The 22294-nt window shown below is 30.5% G+C and overlaps 2 protein-coding genes and 1 long non-coding RNA gene across 4 annotated transcripts in view; 1 reads left to right on the forward strand and 2 right to left on the reverse strand.

Annotated features, from left to right (window-relative positions):
* Positions 1-10413, reverse strand: part of LOC148237367 (uncharacterized) — a 202847-nt gene extending 192434 nt beyond the window's left edge. Inside the window, exon 1 of one of the 2 annotated variants that reach the window (XM_088205366.1) lies at positions 8209-8444. The gene's annotated coding sequence lies outside the window, so the exon portion shown is untranslated. Of the gene's footprint in view, positions 1-8208; positions 8445-10365 lie in introns of those variants that run through there. The other variant, XM_088205367.1, reaches the window with a different exon arrangement.
* Positions 10414-11648: 1235 nt separating this feature from the next.
* LOC148237371 (uncharacterized) lies at positions 11649-14527 on the forward strand. Its single transcript, XR_015812670.1, has 2 exons — positions 11649-12146; positions 12263-14527. It is a non-coding gene; the product is annotated as an uncharacterized LOC148237371 (long non-coding RNA).
* A 2742-nt stretch (positions 14528-17269) lies between these two features.
* Positions 17270-20251, reverse strand: LOC148237372 (juvenile hormone esterase-like). The gene is made up of 3 exons (XM_088181320.1): positions 19541-20251; positions 17610-18940; positions 17270-17426 (listed from the first exon to the last, which is right to left on the reverse strand). The coding sequence occupies exons 1-3, from the start codon at positions 19700-19702 to the stop codon at positions 17270-17272; spliced, it is 1650 nt and encodes a 549-aa protein (XP_088037446.1). The 5' UTR covers positions 19703-20251.
* Positions 20252-22294: the final 2043 nt, after the last annotated feature.

The raw sequence follows: 22294 nt of genomic DNA on the forward strand, positions 1-22294 counted from the left end.
ATCCCTTGACGAAAATCAAGACATAAACTTATATTTTTTGTGTTGCTAGTCATTAGAACATATATAATGCCACTGTGGCGTCCGCGGTAAGTTACGTGTTAAAAAATATATAAAAGTGATAAATAGAAAAAGATGCAATGTAAAAATACCCTGTCATCCTATTTATACTTCACACGCGCACAGCAACACAGTGGTTTAAATATATAATTTTAATAATTAAATACTAATAAAAGAAGAACGAATCAAAAATAAACATTTAAGCCGAAAAAGTTGAGGGTCCAGTACCCGCACGCTTATTAGCTACGATACTTCACGACAGTGAGTGACCGATATTCACAAAACGTCCAGCGTCTGGCGTGGAGCGTTTGGCACAGGAGAACAGAAATATAGAGCGCTTGTTTTATTAAAATTAAATATATTTCAATCGTGCATGTCAAACTTAGGCGTCAAACGTGTTCCGTTTGATTAGGATAACATGAGCGGAGAGGGTGTTCACGAACGTCTATCGCGTGAAATTCGCCAGCCGGCTTGAAGTGTAGTTTCCGCACGATTAGGAGCGCACGTTGACGAGAAGGTCGACTGCCGAATAGATTTGTATTATTTGTCGCGACGGTCGTCGTTGATTCGCGAGCGCGTAAATTGAATTTTGTCCACGACACACAAAACCAATTCAAAATGGCGGCCATCTATTAATTTTTATTTTTACTTAATTGGTATGCTATGAGTCAATTTCAGTTATTATATCTACATTAAAAATTCTAAAAACAGTAAATGAGTAATTTAAATACCAAATTACTTAAATTTACACATTACATTCATGCGCTAGAATAAGGATGCCAAAAATTTCAACACCACAGCCGATAACCGAGTTGTTCAAAGAACAATACCAATACGTATAGTGTGCTTGTGTTTACGTCACGGGCGAATGGCTAAGATCAGAGGCGCTAAAAAGATCTGAAATTGGTTGGCGCGCGTACATGCGACCGCATGCATACGATTAGAGATCATTGAGACATATTTTCAACCCCAACGTCAAGGTGGAAATTATTATCGCATAAATACTTTTTGAAACACTTGAAACATGAAATTCGTATTAAATGTCTTCAATCATTAAATCAAATTATTAAAAATCATGAATCCTATACTTTGCTTAGTAAAAATTCATTTAATCTTGCGATTAAGCATGAAGCATGAAACGTTACAATAGAATCACAACAATTTTAATTGTTGTGATTATATTGTAACGTTTTTCTATTGAACCTATAAATTACTAATAAATTATTTTTTACAAAATGTGAGTCGAACTAGGTTTTAATATAATAATATTTGCCAAATTATGATAATGTATTTAGTATAAATAAATAGTCTAATGCCAAAATAATACAAAATTTAATCTCCTTAAAACCATTAAAAAATTTTGTCCAACAGAGACTGAACAAAAATTAGATAGTAAATAAAAGTGTGAAAAAAAGTTTTTTATTTTAATGTTTATAATCTGTTATGTAATATTTTTGACCATTATACATTTTCTCTAGAACAAACAAGTCGAGTTTTTAAGAAAGTGTTTTTTTTTTAAATCAGGCCAATAGCATAAAAACTACGCTAGTTAGCATGTCCTTAAAATTCGTTATGTCTTTTTTTTATGTTTAAAATAAACGTTTTAAAATATACAAAGATTGTAAATTTACGTACTAAAAATGAATAGTATATTTTCAATGCTAGCATTGCAAAGTATTCCAATATTTTTAATTGCTAGTGGAAAAACTCTACAGTAATAGCAAATAGAATAACGTAAATTCATATGGTAACATACATTTTATTTTCTGCACATCGTCTCTCTATTATACACATTTGGTTGGTTACCATTAAATTCTTTGCTCTGTGGTTACCATACAGTTGTTTTTGTCGCTGTCTTTGTGGCGTTAATCCACTATCTGCTATGTGTTAAATGTGTATATTTATTAAATAATTAGAATACGAAAAAAAACTCTATATCAGATTGTCCATTGAGCAGAATATAAACTTCAAAATAAAATTTTGAGATTTTATGTACCATTAGAAGCGTCGCACTATTTTTTCTCGTAGAGGGAAAAAAGTTTGCTTTCGAGAAATTAGCTGAAATTAAAATGTATAACAAATTTCTAAAACTAGGTGTCACTTTGAATCGAAACTTTTGTGGAAATGTCATAGAAATATATCCTATGTTTTGCCATATCGTAAAATATTTCTAAAAATATATTACTAAGTTGTAATATGTTAATATTAGATGTACATATTAGATACTGTGTATAAGTATATGTGCTATGTTTAAGACATTTTATTTGTATACTTTCTAGTAATATATATTTTTATATACATATTAGCTTTTTATTCGTATTATGAAGAAACATAAAACGTACAAGAGACGTCGAAAGCCCATGCCTATATACAATATAATAATAAAAAGAGCTTTTGCCTTAGTGAGATATTCGAAACACCTTTTGATCTCGAACATCGTCAAAGAGAATTCTGTCGCGGAACCATGACACCAACTTCTTGCGCCAGGATATCAACTTTGCTACCCAATTATGACTTAAACGCTCTTCTAGAATGGAAATTTTTCTTCTTTCTTCAGCTTCTAGATCTTGTCTGCATGTGTATACATACATTAACATTAACATATAGACGAGCAACATGTGGAATGGTATGACGCGCAGAATTCCTCTCGTGTTTCAATTAGGAGATTCAAAGGATGTGTCAGAGCCAGTCGAAATTACTCTCGAGGAGAATCCTACTCGGAGAAAAAATATATCCCGCGTCACGTTTTTGCTCACAATAGCCGTCACGTCACTCTCATGAATACGTACGAATACATGTATACGTGCGTATTTATGTAGACGATAGAGAAGGGCGGAGTAAGATGGGTTTTCGTGATATTGACCATTTGGTGACGTGATATTGGCATATAATGATGCGAGTCAAACAAATCTTTGTATGCGATATTAACAAGAACAATGAGATCAATAAATCTTCATTTCAAATAAAAAAAAATGGTAAATCTCGACCTGAGATTGAGTAATATGAAAACATTACTTTAAGAAGGTTATAGATCTTATTTTTCGATGTTTTAATTTATCAAGAAATGAGAATTCTTATTTTCAGTATTTGATTATAATAATATATTATATTATTGTATATATGTTTATTGCTGAACTAGATGATCGTTAAAAAGAAGACTCGGTGCTTTTATTAAAACTGCAGTGAAATGTAATGTCACTTTGTATTTTAGTAACTTGCTTTTTAGGGTATTTAATTTTTTTAAATATTTATTTCATTTACCATAAAATTAAATAGCATCCGCTCCCATTTATATAAGAATATATCTCCTTTGGGAATATATCGATTAACTTTTACTATTAGTATCTCTAACTTTCCAATGAAATTTGATAAGGGTCTTGAAAGCAGAAAGTTTTTCGTCTTTTACTTTTGCATATATATTTTAGCTTACCTTTGAAACTAATTCAGTAAGAGTTATTTGTTATTGAAAACAGTATTGAAAATATTTCGCGACCTTGTAGTGTTACATAGCGTCGATAAGATAAGAAAATAATTTACGCAATCGTATATAAAATCATTCGAATAACATAGCCACCTAAATATTTTAACATCAACACCTAAAGAATAATGCTCAAACAATTACGCAATACAATTTAGCGATGACAAAGACAATTCGCTAAAAGTTAACGTCAGTTTCGACAAAAATACGATATATATATTTATGTACATACATTGTATATATTGAAAGCGTACACTATAAAAAGTAGATTATGTTCACTTAATTAAAAAGCCACAGTCCCTTTAGCAGACTAATATCTTTCCTGAAACTCTTTCGAGACTTTATTGAATAAGTCATAATCAGTATATATGAAAGAGAAGAGTAGCGGGAGTAGAAAATTCTATTAAAGGACATTCGATTACACTCGAGTGTGACGGGTGGCGTCATAAAGGAGAAAGCCGAGATCACAGGGTGTACCGAGTGAAACAATCTCACTCTCATAAATTCCCCGTTAAGTCCTCACGAACTGTTGGGATGCGGCAACGTCTTGTGAATTTAAATGTGCCCCTTTGTAGTCGTTTCGAATCCGGACGCGCCACTGACTATTATTTAATATACAAAAGGAGAAATCCAGAACCGGACACGCGACGCCTGCAAAGTGTCAAAAAAAGCGTCGTCAAAGCCATGACAACAGCAAAGGTAGAAATATCCAAAGTTAGAGCAATTTAAATTTAAAAAATGGCTATTCAACTAGTGAAAAATGGAGAAAACGTTATAAACTGTGATTCATTTTTTACTAATAACTATTAATTTATTTATGAGTTTCAATTTATTTTAGGTCGTCTACTAAAAAGTAAGTTTCAAAATTTTAAATTAAGTAGAAATCTACGGTAATTAGGTAATGTAAATATCTAGTGCATAGTATTATTACGATACGTTTAAAGTATTGTATTTATTGAAGCTTTAGATTATAATAATAAATTTCTAAAAATGAAATATAAAAATGATTGCTAACAAGACGTTTGACACGAATATAAGATAAATCAATTTATATGTGACTTTTCAATTTATTTATTTTTGAATACATTTAATATATTCTTTATGAACTGAAGTAGCTCATTGTTAGATAATATTCAATCTTTATTAGATTTTAATTATTAATCACGATATTCATCCTTGAAATTAGGAAAATATAGGTAAACCTAACCTGAGCAATTAAATTTATAATTATCTATATCTTATTCTAGATTAAAGTTAAATGAAAATTAAAATCCTATCTTACTGACTATTGAACTAAATTTAATTGTTTTCCTAGAATCGTTCAATGCTTCTGTAATTTTGCCTCTTAAAGTCTTCGGATTTGATATTAGATATTTGGGTTTCTCAAAGAACTTTTTTTAAGTTAATGAGCTCATCAATACTTTCTCTGATATACATATTCGTAATTTTTATTAATTTGTTTTATGCATTCTGTTAATATAGGAAAAAGTATGACGTACTTGTCCCGAAACAAATTTTAAATATTGAGCTTAATACTCTGTGTTAAGTTAAATCTTAAATACGTTTATATTCAAAGCGTTTTCATAATTGTTTTTTTTTAATTCACCTCAAAAAATAAATCGCGTTTTTTTAATAAAAAAAAATTGCAAAATATTTATCCACAAATTATGATTTTTTTAATAACTTATCTGTAAAACTCCTGTATATCTGTAAAGCATTCGCTTCTAAATATATTTTTAGAAGCGAATGCTCTAATGATCTGAGAAAGTAATAATTCTATATGAATTTGACACATGTATAAGTATATTAATTAATTCTTACATATAAATTCTAATATCTAAAACCGACAAATCTAATTTCATTTCCATGTGCTTTATTATATTTTTGATAAGGGTATCCCAATAAACATTAAACATATTATGTAATCATGCTTTGAAAATAATCATATTGTATTATAGCAGGTTGCTTTTAAAAAAGGTAATAAAGCCCACGCTTCAAGATATATCGCGCATTTCTTAAATTAAAAAAATACACGTATCCCAAAGGACGCCCCAAAAGCAATGATAACACATCTCACAATGTTTTACGCCTGATGTATTTCCAAATAACGGCAGGTGCTTCTCTTCAGGGCGTTTTAATGCCTATATATTGAATTTCTCCAGAATTAAACCCGGAATTACAACAACTACCCCCGAGATAGGAAACCGCCCCATTTCCTACCCTTTGCCCAATTACGGATCGGGTATAGAGTCGTATACCTATTATACAACATGCACTTGAGCGTTTAAACTCGATTTGAACCGGTGTGTATAATTAAAGATCAGAACTTAGATTAATTTTCCGCGAACTGGTAGAGTAATAGTGTTTCCGATCTCAGATTGCAGTCGATTGGAGTCGTTAGAGCTCTACAAAAAGAATTTTAATTAAGGAACTGCTATAAGTTAACCGATCGACCTGCAGAATTATTTAAAGTCACTCGTAACTATAAATAGCTCATATATGTATAATATGTATTTTTAATATCAATTAATACGATCAGTACTTTACTTGAAAGCACCCCCAAATTATATAAAGCCAAATTGTCCTTTAAAATTGAGTTTAAATCTGAAAGCTATTGTTTTAACCTATAATATTATTTTTATATGCAATAACTATATTTTAATTATTTTTTTGAATTTCTGTTTTTAACTGCAAAACGTGTAAAAAAATATTTTTAATTAAAAATTGCATTCTTGTCAAAATTACTCTTTTAGACAAATATTGTCAAAAAATACTTATGAGCTCAGAGTTCAAAGGGTAAATACGCTAGCGTTAAATAATGTCAGCTTCGAGGAGCTAGTCCGGTTCGTATATTTGATTTTAATATTTTATGATTTTTTTTCTTTCTTACAATGCATTACTTTGAATCCTATTTTTATTTTATTTTTTTGTTTATCATAATAATACTATACATACATTATTTTTGCCTATTGTGACTCATTGGGGTAACCTGATAGGTCACGATGGTTTTTGTTTAATTCTTAATGAGAAAACGTAGAAAGATGTATAATTTTATAGAAATTATATTCATAGTAAATATTTTTAATATTGTTGATCGTACAATTTTTTCATACAAGTAATATAGGAAAATGCAAACCTGTAAAATCTACATCTATTTTTATACGACACAGTATAACATAAATATAATATTAGAGAATTATATATCTGAATGTATGATTAATAATAATATTGATGTGTTAGATAATATTTAAAAAAATGTAGATAATTTTTTTATAGAAATAGTTGATAATATAAAATGTCTAGAAGCAATAATAAAGAAAAAACACATTTTTACTATATAATTTTTAAAAAAATATATAGACTATTTAGGATGATAAATATTTTAAGTGTAAACACAATAAAAGCAATATACAAAATATATATTGCCTTATTTTTATTATTGTTATATATTAATAATGAATCATTTCAGACGATGTTGCAAAGATTACATAATAGGCTAATAATAGTCATTTTGTAGTAATACATGATTGAATGATTGATGTTAGAAAATTATTAAGAAATAATGTTTTTGTATTTTCATATAAGTAAGAAAATACTACATAAAAATAATATTTTATTTAGTGTAGTATTTAATAATAATAATAAATGTATGAGGTAATTTAAATTTGATACTAGAAATAGCGAAACTTTAACCACTTGAAATTATTAAAACAAGTTTACGAATTATTTAAATAAATATTTTTTAATAATTATTAAAGAGAACTGCACTAACTTCATTATTCAGTAAACCAAATATTTTATATTTATTTAAATAAACATATACAGATGTGTTAAAAGAATAACTGGTGACTCACTAAAAAGTCGCTGGCGTTTAAAGGGTTAAGGGTATAAATATGAAAATATTTTACAGAAGTAAAAATTCAGTTTATCTGCAGAAATACAAAATAGTGTATATTACCTTAAATAAAAACAGCAATATTATTTTTTATAAACATATATTATATTATATGTTTATAAAAAAAACTTCATAATATATATATTTTAATAATATGATCATTTTTACTTTCTATAAAAATTTGATTCATTCAACGGTTAATAGATTATGCAATTCTGGCCATTATGATCAAGCAGCGATTTCTTTACAATTTTGTTACATTCCGTTTTAGTTTCAAGTTCTCTGTTTCAAAAAACTAATTTTATATATTTATTGCGATTCATAATAAAAAAAGAAACGTGCATATTCAATGTCTTGTTTCTTTTCACGACGCAATTTAGAGGAAGCGATTCAATAATTGATTTCCTTTACATTGTGTTAAATAGTTAGGTTAAAAATCAATAATATAAATAATTTGTGTTTAAAATTATATAAAAAGTATTTGGATTTTCAGAATTAAAAGATTTATAACATTACTGCATTTCTTGGAATAAATATTTTATAAATGTGATATTCTTTATTGAAAATCCAGTCTCCTGATCTTCGCGCATTATTAAATAGTCAACTTTAAAATTTACACAAATAGAAGACTTATAACATTACTGTTTCTTAGAATAGATATTTCATAAGGACCGGTGTTCTACCTTGGAAATCAAGTCCCGGTTCTTAGATCATAGTTTTCGAAACGCTCAAATGTGTTTTTACATTATTGTGAAATAAATAAAGAAAAGGAACTCACCGATCATCGTCGAAGTGACTTAATCAACAAGTTAGGAACAAAGGCGCAATAAGAATATCGAATTCGGGGGTGGGTAAGTTCGCGATTCGAGCAAAATTTGCTTTCGATGGATACTTTCACTTAGGAAGGAAGGGTTTATTTTTTATTTTATCTAAGGATATTGGCGAAGGTTTTATAATATAATAGGAGCCGATGAACAGACGGGGTGTTTCCTCTCCGAAGCTCCCTTAGAGACTAAGCGAGGAAATCGCGTATCAACACTTATAGGGACAGTTTCCCGGCGAATTTTCGCACTACCACCACTGAGACGGTGCGGTTCACAAGAAAATCAATAGAAATTAGACAAGTGCAAGAAAAAAATATAATATACGTGACTATAATACCCAAAAAACATAACAAATCGATCGATTTATTCGTAGGCAAAAATGCCTTCCCATATTTTTTACTACAAGTCGGTTTAAAGATTTGCTAAATATTAATTAAATACATATAACATACGTTGGTGATTAGATTTTTTTATGAGTTTTTAACAGTAATTTTAAATGCATAATAATAATACAATTACTAAAAATACAAGTTATATTCAGTATCAATAGATGGCAGTAATAACTTAATTGTTATTATATCACAGTTTTAAACCATTTATTGGAACGTCGAAAAATAAATTTGTACTTTTGTGTTCTTATATCATAACTTCGATTTTAGGAAAGCTCATCGACTAGCAAATTTGTCGAATTGAAAATTCACCGACCTCGCAATTTATTGAACGGAAAGTTTAGTTTCTACAATTGATCGCCGATGATTTATTTATTAAAAATCATGAAACGTCAGTTAACGTATTTAATTCTTAATTTGTCATTTTATCCGTCAAATACATATGAAATGAATATTATAGGGGGCCTATTTATATATGTATTTATTTAGGTTTATTATGACCAAAACTTAGCGGCACTCTGGTAGCACTGGAGTGACGGATTCTTTCGACTGGCAACCTTTGGCGCGCTCACGCGATATTGTACACAAAAATTAGCAAACGGAATTTTATTTAAAGTATTAATAAAGATTGAACTAAAGTTAAAAAATCATTGCGACAATGCCAAAACACTCTTATCGACAATTTACGTGTTTATAATTGCGTCAAATAATGCCACTCATCATAACAAGTGCACATTCCTTGTCAAATTTAAAAACAAAACGCCTACAAGATAATTATTTAAGTTAAATAACTCTTACTAATCAATAGCTGTTATGCCGATACAAATTATATGTATTTCAACTATTTTATATTAATGAATTTCGTTGCATATTTAAAGTACGCTCAAGTCAGATTCAATTGGCAAGATAAATCAACGAAACGTGAAGATTTCTTTCTATAATAGTGAATATTTTTAAAATTAAATGTCAGCACTTTAATAATATTTTTGGGGATTGGTGACGGGTGGCAATGAGACACAGATTGAGCCGCTGCAGTAATATATTTATTGAAGATTAATGGTGTTTACATTACAAGGGGCGCGGGCGCGACGGCACGCGTCCGAACCCTTGCGGGCTTGCCGGTAGAGAGAGAAAAAACCGTCACGCCGATGCTACTCCAGCGCCGACCAGTTTTGGCCATAACAAATCTAAATTCGGCTCCCATAATATCTTTAATATTAAATTCTGATCGGATCAACAATTTTTACCAAATCTTATATGATACAGTCTCTTGTGAGTGATTTGAAAATCTTTTTACCACTATGTAATTTAATTGACCGATTTTTATGTTAAATTGAAGTGTACATAAATTTTTAACTTCAGTACTATGAGTTGTGTAGCACATATCTAATGTTAATCCATTTATGAAAACAAGTTTTGAACATTTTAAATTCCTGCGCCTAAATAAATTATTTCCTAATTTAAGACATAAACGTGTGATCGAATAATACGTACATTATGCTAGAACGATTATGGTAGCTAAAATTCAACCTGTCAAAGAATTAAGCACTGAATTTACTGAAACTAAATATTGGAAAACTAAGACTATATGATAAGAATATGTTTCATGCAAATATTTTTCTATTTATTATTTTATTTTTTGCAATTCGTCAAATCTAACGAATATGTGCATTAAGTCAGAAGCAATGATAATTTTTATGTATTGTAAAAGGAAAAACTCACTTTTCAGCCTGGGAGACCGTCGACGGGAATTCAAAATTTGAAGATTTCATTACGATGATTGTTTATCTAGTTTAATAAATGTATTCTTATAATTAATAAACCTTACACACGCTATGTATATATTTCATTTTCATAGTTATAACATACCTGGTTAATTTGCAATCCGAGTATTCATATTCAGTGAAATCGAACAACGCACATAACGAATTAATGAAAATTTTATTAATAAATAATAATTAAATTTAAAACTGTCGTCATGTTGATGTCGGCCATCTTGTTTTATATTTTAATGCTTATTTTTCATTGGTCGAAACAACAGAATGCATTACCGGCGGCTCGAAAATTTTATTTTTATTAATTATAATTAAATATATTTTCTTTGTTTACGTGTATTATTATAAACCGTTCGTACAACGCGATACGATTTACTAAGGAGCGATAGTGTAGTTTCACACTTGCCGGATGGATTTGCCCGGCACCGTGCCGGCGCCGTGTAGTGGGGGTGGTGTTGTGTGCACGTTTAAAATGGTAGGTACTAACCCATACAACACTATTCCCACTACACGGCGCCGGCCCGGTGCCGGGTGAATCCATCCGGCACGTGTGAAACCGGACATAGCGCTACACCCCGAAGCGATAACCGACTCACCCCCCACTGCCGCTCTGCGCGAGAGTCAGGCCAAAAGAGCGAAACCCGCGCATGCGCATCTCAATATTTAATCCCCGCTCAATTTGGATCGACCCGATCCTTTATTACACTAAAAATCTTCAAATACACCGAAAACATGAAATTACACTACACTCCATTGTAGGTCGCTGGTATGTCTATGTGCATACACTTTTGAGCACTTGCTCTCTTGATTCGATAGACGATCTCGTTGTGACAGTTGACTATCGCGTACAGCCCTTCCCAGGGCTGTGTTAGTTTCGAGCTGACGCCAACTTTAAGTCGTGGGCTGTACAGACACACCCGGTCACTTTCCTGGACGTCGTGCACTAGCTCCTAGCTGTAGCCGCTTCCGTAGTGCGTCGCGCGCCGTCTTCATCCGCCCTTTCAGACACAGAGCAACGTCGTCTGCTCTGACTCCGGCAGGTGGATTTCTCTTCCGAGCATCATTTGGGCGGGGGTCTCGATTCGCCGTCAAGAAGATTGGGATCAACTTGTCCCAGTTCTTCTGATCTTTATCCACAAATTTGGACAAATACGCTCCAAGAGTTCTGTTTAGTCGCTCCACCATACCGTCGTCCTCGCTTTGTGGTTCCCAAAAATCGGCATCACCTCCTTAAAAACTGCTGCTTCAAAATTACGTCCTTGATCGGAGTGCAGCTCTGCCGATGCGCCAAACCTTGAAAAGACCATGACGTAGTGATTGCCGTCAATATGGGGCTCCAGCATCGCATCGCTTACACCACTTGATGGCCAATAGTACCAACACCTTTCTGTATTAACCCTTTAGTTTATACCTTTGGTGTTGAGCGCCACGGTTGGCGGCGGTCAGAACTAAACCGTCCGTTGGCGCGCGACCGGCGCGACGCGTCAGAATAACGTGCGCGTGTTTATTTCCCAAACATCGGTTAAATATCGCAGTTAACCATTTATCCGTGTCGTCGTGTGTTATTCAGTGTTATTTGGTGTTCATGGTTGCAATCGTGGTTTATACGTGTTGTGTCCCAAATTGCAACTGAAACTACAACAACTACCCAAAAGTTAGCGTCTTCAAATTTCTTCGAAATGAAGCGACTAAAAACAAATGGATTTTTCTTCTATTCGACATTCTAGAGTACGTATCGTTTTTACACATATTAGTGATTGTTTATATTTTGCATGTTGATCAATACACACACCTAACCCACAATATAAAGTATCATAACATAACTTCACCGAAATGTATTTCAGGCGAAATAGTGAATATTATGACGAAAGAACTGGACGTCATCTGAGCTTTCCCTTGGACAAAATAGCATTGAAGGAATCAGCAGTTCCGTCGAGGCTACCCAATTTGTCCAGATTATTTATCTGCTTCGGCTTCTACTTCGACGAGAGAGTGCAGAAGAGAGACGTGCGCGTATCAATAATTCCAATATATTCTAAAAGCTGCAATTGCCAACAGCTATCGTTCCAAAGCTAAATATGATAGTAATAGAGTATTTTCCAATTTTAATCAATTTATTGCTTGTCTAGAAAACCATAATGTCGAAGAGGAATGGACCATAATCAAGAAAAACGGTCCGGTAAAATTTATTTTAATAGAAGACGTTCCGGCCCCCGTCATTACGCTCTGCCATATTTAGCCAAGACTTAAAATTAACATTATATAAAAACAAAACCCAACTAACTCATTTAAATAATAAACAAATCCCATTAGCGTTTCAAAATATGACATGATGTAATTGAAACTTTAAATACTTTTAAATCTTCTCACCAAAATGTAAACAGGAGTTCCATCGATGACAATATTCAATTAATCCTCGATACGTTTGCATCGACTCGTACATTAATAGGAGACAATAGGAGGAAATATATCGATTTTTTAAGCGAACAAGTAAAACTTTTCAATTGTAAATAAATCGTTATACCTCATTTTGTAATATTTTGTAGCATTTGGTTCTCAATATCTCCCCACTTAATTATATAATTTTACCTCATCCGACTACAGTTCATAAAATTTATTAAAAATATAATTCCTATCCTCAGATTGAACAATTTTTTAACTTATATTTAACAAAACTTTCATTTTTTAAAAGATAGTGATAAAACTGTTAGAGTAATAGTTGACCAAATTTATATTAAGCCATATTTTGATTTTAAAGGGGGAAATATTGTAGATATGGCTTATAACACTGAAGAAGCAGCTAAATCTGCTCATGTATTTATGTTACAAAGTTTGCTTTCTTCATTTAAACATGTAATGGAATTATTTAACTTCTGACTGACATGTTTTCCCAACGGCGATACAATTGCCCATTTCTAATGACAAGAGAGTCCCATTTCGAGTACAGGATCTTCGTCTCGTTATCTTCAGCTGAAACAACCTCCCATTCCAGGCTGTGCTCAACCACATTCCATTCCGTTATCATTTTTATTTTCAAAAATATTTGGCAAAGGCGAAGAACCATATTGGTTTGTGGGCCAAAAATGAATGAATATCGTTGTATTATTTAATCAATATTTTAGTAAAAGATCTAAATGAATAATTATTAACTGTACAATAAGTTATAGTAAAATCTCTAGGTTTTCCTGATTCATTACCATGCCTTTTTCATTTTTTTAGATCAACGCGTGTTATATTTAATATTTTTAAATATTCGCTTTGAGTAAAAAATTGCCAAATTTTCCTGAGATTATATTTTAGATATTCATCATAATAATGAGAACGGAGTGGATTTTGACTATTTTTATCTTAAACTAAATAGTTGTTGTTGTTGAATACATTAATTTATTTAAATAAAACATATGTTTAATACGTGGAAATAAAATTAGTAATTTATTATATTAATATAGTTACTTTTGAAAAGAATAAAAATAAACAATTGTAATAATCTATATATCTAAACAATTCATAGTATTTTGGTTAATGCTACCAATTATTCACATTTTTATCAAGAACTAAATAAGACGTTTGTACTCTTCATAATTAAAAAGTATGAACTGTTACTTAAAAATCTAAATCTAAAATTTCAGGTTTAATTTTTAAATTTTTGCATAAGAAAAATCAAACACCCCGCAAATTCAACAGTATCATACAATACAATTCAATACATATATATTTTTACTATTTATTTACAAATTTACAATTGATATATCATTACCTTGAACCTCATATTTCCTTTTGGCGGTTTAGCGTAAAGTATACCAGAATAACTGTTATATCTGAATCCATCTTTTGTCTTGCAAGCATAACCCAGCAATTCCCCTTGTTCGATGGTTAACTTTAATCCGGGCATTTTAATTACTGTAACAAAGGATACATTAGATTATCATTGTATTGTTTATAAATCTAATCAATAAAACTAATAGCTAAATTGCATTAAATATATATATATATATATATATATATATATATATATATATATATATATATGTAAATTAACGTTTTACAAACTTGTATTATTTGAAAAAAAATTACTAAAAACAATAAACATTAAAGTGTTGAATTTTAAAGTTGTTTTATTGGCATAATATTGACTATCACCACAACTATTATTATAACTCATTTTTACATTTTTGAGTGGTTAAATTTCAATGCTAAAAAATCATATAAACACAAGGTTTTATGACTGATTAGGTTAACACTGAAATGTCAATATTGCCTTGTAAAAAATGTCGTTATATATAATATTTTAGTATTTAACACACGTTTATTAAAATTTATGTAGAATTTTATCAACAGTGCAATATCTGTTTTATAACAAAATATTCGTATATATATATTATTATTTATTCTACTCATAAATTACACTGTTTGACATTAATTCATATTATATAATATTTGCATGCGGTTTCAATAATCTAAAAGTAATATATAATATTATGACAAAAAAAAACAATACATAAATTTATTTTCTTACAAAAACTATGCAAATATAAAAGATGTATGTGTATGTAGAACTACATGCTGATTGCAATTTTTATCAGCACTTACTGATTTTTTGCGACAAAAAATATAAATTAAAATAAATTATAAAATCGATTATAACAAAGTAAAACAGATTATTACATGATTTTATATTTTTAATTAATATAATTTCTGTAAAATCGATTTCTTATAAAAATATTTACTATTTCACTACACAATAATTTTGCATCTTTTTACCAAGACTTGTAGAATTACAAGCTGATTTTCTAAATAAATCTTTAGCAAGAAGATATAATCTTTGTGACATAAAGTTCGAAATTTAGTGTAAACTCACTTTAAATATTTTTTTAATTATTTCAAGCACACTACAGCCAAGTCTAAACTCAAAAAATAACTGTTTTGTGCATTGTATTTACTAGATTCTATTATTATTTTTTCTTTTAAAATAATAATTTTTGGTCATAAATTAGTATGTATATTAATATATAATAAACTATATGTATTCATTACACAATTAAATTAGACGTTTTATAAACGGATTTAAAGAAGGCCTTCGATAAGGTTTGTAATTGGTTATTATTAAAATATTAACTAAGCAATTAATATGCCTTATGCCGGCCGATTGTTGAAATAATATTTTTACTTTTTGGGTGTTCCTCAAGCGTCCAGCCTGAGCCCTCTGCTCTTCGCTTTATTTATTAATGCCATAAATATATATAATGCATATTACTGTAAAAAATGAATAAGATATTAAAAAAATATATTTTAACAAATTAATAATAGAATTACAAAAATTTGGAATGTATCATGGTATATTTTAGATAATAAAATAAAAAGACAATGTAATTTTATTAAAATATTATTTTTATATTCTGTTTATGTAATATTTTATAAATATTTTTTGCTTAAATTTGATTAGTTTATAAACAATTAGATGTATTAGTTAAATAAATTAATAAAATAACTAAATAAATAATAACAAAGAGTCTGGTTTCACCCCAAATCGTCGTCATTGTTTAAAGGATCGAAGACTGAAAAGCATGCTAGATTTTTATTTAATTCTCAAAGGTACTTAACCCAAAACACTGCTGCATTGAATCACTTAATACCACCACTTTATTCAGAATTACTACTTTGCTTCTAATTTGGAATTTCACAAACTATAAAGAAATTGTATTTATATAATTAAATTAACTTGTGCGCCTTCGGATTCCGCACACTAAATCGTGCCAATAATCAGATTTCCTACATAATATGCTAAGTCACCTGTTAATAAATTGTAAATAAACTGGTATTATGTATATTGTACTTTAATCATAACAATAACGCGAATACGCCTGTGATTACATTTTTTTTTATTAAATTGAATTTTTTAACACCTTAGGTACAAACAAGTAAGACCTATTACGTTTTTACAATTTAGATCAACAGTAAGACACAGTAAATTTTTAGCCGCCTCCGCCGTCGGAAACCTTGATAATAGTCATTGCGACCATTGAATCATAACGATAATGCAGAATTGTTCCTGCATCAATGGTGTGTTTCATGATCAAAACGTAGCCAGAAAAGTTTTAATACAGACTATTTTAAAAGAGTATACAGATATAACCACATTCAACGTCAAAGCATCAACGGAAAATAAATACTATTATTGTTGAAACACAATGTAAGAATATCGCAATTACAATTCATATTAAGGTTTAATGTTATCTAACGTTCTTCTTATTTATTTGCGGTTGCTGATAATCAATTTGAAAAATCAACAATGCGCAATAAAACTACTGTACAGCAGGCTCCGGCAACCTTTTTTGGCTGCGGGTCAAAATAATTAAAATGTGACTATTAAAAAGACGATCCGGGTCAGTGAATATTTTTGGTCCTAACAACCATATCTGTGGTCTAGTCGTGACATCGTAACACGTTAAAAAAATTATATTTGCAGAACTGAAATGGGTCACTTCAAATCATCAAACGGGTCACTTGGTGACCCGCGGGTCATAGGTTGCCGAGCCCTGCTGTACAGTGTCAATTGCTTACTAACATAATAATATGCATTATTTCTGGTTATTTTTTTATGATTGAAATTCAAACCTTGAAATCAACCATTGTCAAAAATCATTTATCATGTCTTTTTGAACTAATCTCTAATTTTCAGGAAATCTATGTATTACAGTTCTAGCTTCATGTTTTCTTACTTCTTTCTTAAGTCGTTAAATTCTTGGATTGAACAAAATACAATGTTATAATAAAGTAAAATTTATTTTTATTATATTGAACGATTTTACATATAGTTTATATGTTTAAAATTTAATGTTACTAAAGCTTAATTAATTATTTAATAACTCGTCCCAAAAGTTTATTCTTTCTTTTAATGGATTGACTTCCATCTTCATTTTTTCGTCAATGTTAATACAGTTCAATCCCTTTTTATCAACTGGCTTCCAAATGAATGGTAAAATATCTGAAGTTTCCATAATGGGTATACTGAAAAATCAAATTAATAAATTATTATCACAGCAAACTAAAAACTGAATATTTTAAATGTATTGTATGCAGAATCAATGGATGAAATTTAGTGTTTTATTATTATTACTTTATTTTTATCTATTACCATGCGCAATACAAATAATTTTTTAATAGATTATTTTTTTATTATATAATACTCACCCATATTTAGCGAAATTCGTCCACATTGTAGTCATACGCTTAATAATGGTAACATCCGTTTGCGATATTTCGTTTTCACTGGGCGCTTCATCACCTAATGCTTGCTGTATTTTTTTGTAATCTGGCCTAAACATGTATAGCAACTCGTCGGCATGAGCACTACTTGTGTAATTGTAAGTAACGTATTTCTTGTTATAATTCAAGCTTCCATTATAAGAAAACTCATAATAAAAAGCCGGATTGCAGTCGCGACTCATTAGATCAACAGTTTGAACGGCTGCGAGGAAAAATGCATCGTCAGTCTTAAAATTTATATATCCTTCTACAATGTGTTGATTGGGAGTGAAGTAGAATTTCTTAATCTTTTCTATAATGGCAGATTTAGTTTGAGGGTCGGCATTCTTGAACTTCTCCGGCAAGAAATTTCCAATATCAAAGTTTAATTCTTCGAATTTGGTAAACTTGTTCCAATCAGTATCGCCAGTTTCAATCTTATTAATGAAGAATGCTCCTTCTTTCGAATTGAAACCCGTGATAAACGGTACTCTGTTATATTTTCCTGATTTTATTATATCTATTGGTTTTGCGTTTATAATTGATTTGACATTAGGAAAGCTCTTTTCGATGATAGGACAAAAACAATATTTATCGAGTATATTAAATCCTACCATAGTCGTTTTCGTTAGCTCCTCAGGTGTAACCTTTCTCAAATAATTCAGAACCTCTTCTTTATCGGAGCTTTTAAAACCCAACTTTTCGGCCAGGACAAACGCAGCCTCTTCAGGAGTGCGTTGCCAACACCAATTGCTTAGAGCTGACCCAGATTGCATAATAGCTCTATTGAAAAGTCCAGAAGCCATTGGAGACAACATTAAAATGTGTACCGAAACCGCTCCTGCGCTCTCTCCAAACACAGTAACATTATCTTTATCGCCACCAAATTTTTCAATATTCTTCTGCACCCATTTCAGTGCCATAACCTGATCTTTTAGTCCAGCGTTACCAGGTACTTCTGGTGTATTCAAACACAAAAATCCTAAGACTCCCAGCCGGTAATTTAACGTGACCACAATAACGTTATGTTGTATTAAGTAGTCCGGTCCATAAAATGACCTGTCGCCAGACCCATATTTAAAAGCTCCTCCATGCACCCAAACCATAACTGGCAATTTAGCGTTACCAATAACTTTTTCTGGCACGTACACGTTCAAATGAAGAGAATCTTCATCGCCAAAAATCTTTCTGTAGAGCATTATGTCAAACTGAGTGTTCATTGGACCTTCATTTCTGGCGTCACGCACTCCGGTCCATTTGTCAGCTGGTAAAGGATCCTTAAAAACAAGTTTTATTAATTATTCCAACATTACACTGCACGCGTCAAAGCCCAACTTGCTCACGCATCTGAGCCATGAAACTTACACAATCTAGTCAAGATCAACGCCTTGAAAAGGGCGCAAGCGCGCTGTGGATTAGCATACTAGAAATAGGGTTTGAGATGCGCTAGTGACAAATTTTTCAATGCGCTAGTGACCGACAAAGATACCTCTTTGAGTAGATCAGAGAAATGGAGTCATAAGATGAAGCGTTTAATATGAATGCTTTAAAGTGTTTAGAGTTGTAGAGGAATTAGACGATCCTTAAATAGATAATCTGACCAAATAAAACCTGAAATTCACTAGACCAAAGTGGATTTGAAAGATGTTTGAATCAGATTATATCATATAACATAATCAAATGAAATAATAAGGACATTGGCAATGTAAGGAATAAATAAATTAAGTCTCATACGAAGTCCTACTATTTTATGATAAACGGAGTTGAAAAATAGTATTGAGCTTCGAAGAAGGCTGTACATACTAAATATGCAATAATCTTACATAAAATTGTAATGATAATTCTACAGTATAATCAAATGGTATGGTTTTCCTTACCCTAAACCTCAGGTTGCCTACTGGTGGCTTAGCATATGGTATTCCACAATAACTATTATATCTGAATCCTTCTTTAGTCGTGCAAGTATAACCCAGCAATTCACCTTGCTCAACGGCAACCTTTAATCCAGGCATTGTATTTTCTGCAAAAAAAACATACATGGTTGAGATTATTCAAGTTATAGTTTCAGCTCATGTGTATCGTTTATAAAGAAAATTGTAGTACAATATCGTATTAGATTATTAGAATGAATATATCCACGATGGCTCTTTCTTTCGTTAGTAATAAAATAAAAAATATATTTAGTAAGAAATAATCTTCAACTATACAAGCCAAAAAGGGAAACATGCGACTGGGACTAAGATTTTTCTCGCAAATATCATCGAATTGTTATGAAAATGTCATCCTTATATGATCTTTAAATCATACATTATTTTCATGTTGCCAGCAACAATTAAACATTTAAAGAAATAATATTAATATATGTCGCTTAAGCCTTTGACAAGGAATAACACGTAGATAATGTGGCAAAATGAGATAAAGTCAATCTTAATCATAGAGCTTATTGTTCAACAATAATATAATCTAGACTCAAAGAAAGATACCAACTGGAGAGTACTTTATTCTTAACCAGGTAAACGAAATAAAAAACAGTTTACAAGTAAAACAAGATATGGCGAAGCAAATTATACAACTCAAATTATAAGCTACTACCACGATGCAGCGAAGAGCAAGACTACTGGGTAAAACGCAAATTCTTATCATATTAACTTGATAGTCAAGGTTTATTTATCATACATATCGAAAATTACGGGGATTATTTATGTCTCCTTTGTTTTACATTTATGGGTGACCTCAAGTGTAAGTTGATTAGCTTCATAATTGTCAACTTTATGGGCAAATGATATTTATTTTAGATTTATCTGGATGTTTATATATGCTGTTATTTTCCTGAAAGATTATTCACATTGATAAGTAATATAATCCAATGCTCAGGTAGGCCAATGTTATATTATACTGAAGGCCAGCAATATAAACTTATTGAAGTATTTGATTTAAAAGTAAACCTGAATTTGCAATTTGAAAACTAGATGATTTAATTGAAAAGAATTGTTGTCTTTTTAGCGCAAAACAAATGATTGTCTATCTGAGTGTAAACTCATTAAACGGTATCCATTAACAGTTTCAAAAGCATTTACATAAAAAGAGGACTTTACTTTTTTGACCAAGCATCCCCCGGATTCCCATTCCATAAAATTAAACCAATTTTTACGTTGCTAAATTAAGCCAATTTTTAATCACCTTGGAGTCGGACCATCGATAACGGAAAGAGACCTTTAATTAATTATATAGTCCCATAAAGGTAAAACTAATCCAAATAGAGAAATAACATTTTATAACAATTTTGTTTACCTACCTAGTGACCAATGCGGAGTAACAGTCTATTACTTTGATAATAATAATTTATTTGCGATACGATTTTTCGAGCACCTAGAAACCTGACAGCTCTCATAATAATTCGGGTACCTTCTCACTACATTTCACCTTCTTATCGGCACTTTTATTGACCTCTTTGCATTTGGAAAAATATAAACTACCTTCAAAAAATAATTAATGACAATTGAAAGAATTTTAAAAGAGCAGAAAAATTAACAAATGAAGAAAAACTAAGCACAAAATTTTAAATCTTAGATATAAAAATCTCGAATTTTGTGATTTCGCGAGTTGACAATTTCATATTAAAATAAATGTATAAATTTTTCCTTCCTTCAAATTTAAACTATAAGATCCAATGGTTTTTAAATATTTGTTTATGTTCATGAAGGACAGAAATCATATTATACAATAAAATAAAATAGTTATCCTTTTTAACAACAATCTTACATTTTTTTAACATAAAATACTGTAAAACATAATATGTATGAAATGTTTGGGTTTTAATGACTGTAGCCAAAATAGACACCGGAAAAGCTAGTAACAGTTTATTTTATCAACATATATAAGTTACCACATATATAGAGAAATTTAGATGCCACTATGAGGCGGTTGAGTTAAAATGGCACGTCTTGGATGTCTGAGTCTTCGTTGGCGTGTCATCTTGTATTATTGTCGGCTGTGACTTTGTGAAACAGCTAGGATCTGTCATTTTTATCTTTTTTTTTAAAGATTCATTACTTCTATGAAAAGTTTTTTATTCGTCTAATCTAACTCTAACATTTTCCTTGAACCTTAGATTGCCTTTTGGTGACTTAGCATACTAAATTAACTTTAAATCCATCCGGAGTAGTGAAATAACACAACTTAGCAGTTCACCTTTTTGATGGCAATCTTCAATCCAGCATCCAGGCATTCTAATTTCTACAAAAAAAATACACCTATGTATATAAATACCTGTATACATACTATATAAACGCTACACACTATTATTGAATTTATCAGTACATTATTTAAACAAATTATTGAATGCAGATAAACATAAAAGTGTTGATTGATGTAGTTATTTTTGTTTCAATACTATCGACAGACACAACTATCGTTGTGCATCATTTTTCTATTTAGCAATGGACGTATACTAAATTATATTCAAACTAGCTTAACTGATGTATTGTTTTTATCTGTACATTATTTAAAATTGTTATTGAATACAATAAACATAGAAGTGTTGATTGACGTAGTTGTTTTTGTTTCAATATTATCGACAGACAACTATTATTATGAATCATTTTTACTAAGTTATGGTAAAACTAGCTTTA

Source organism: Plectrocnemia conspersa, unplaced genomic scaffold (assembly GCF_051122295.1).
Source record: "Plectrocnemia conspersa isolate PC_06_02 unplaced genomic scaffold, ASM5112229v1 ptg000002l, whole genome shotgun sequence".
NCBI lineage: Eukaryota > Metazoa > Arthropoda > Insecta > Trichoptera > Polycentropodidae > Plectrocnemia > Plectrocnemia conspersa.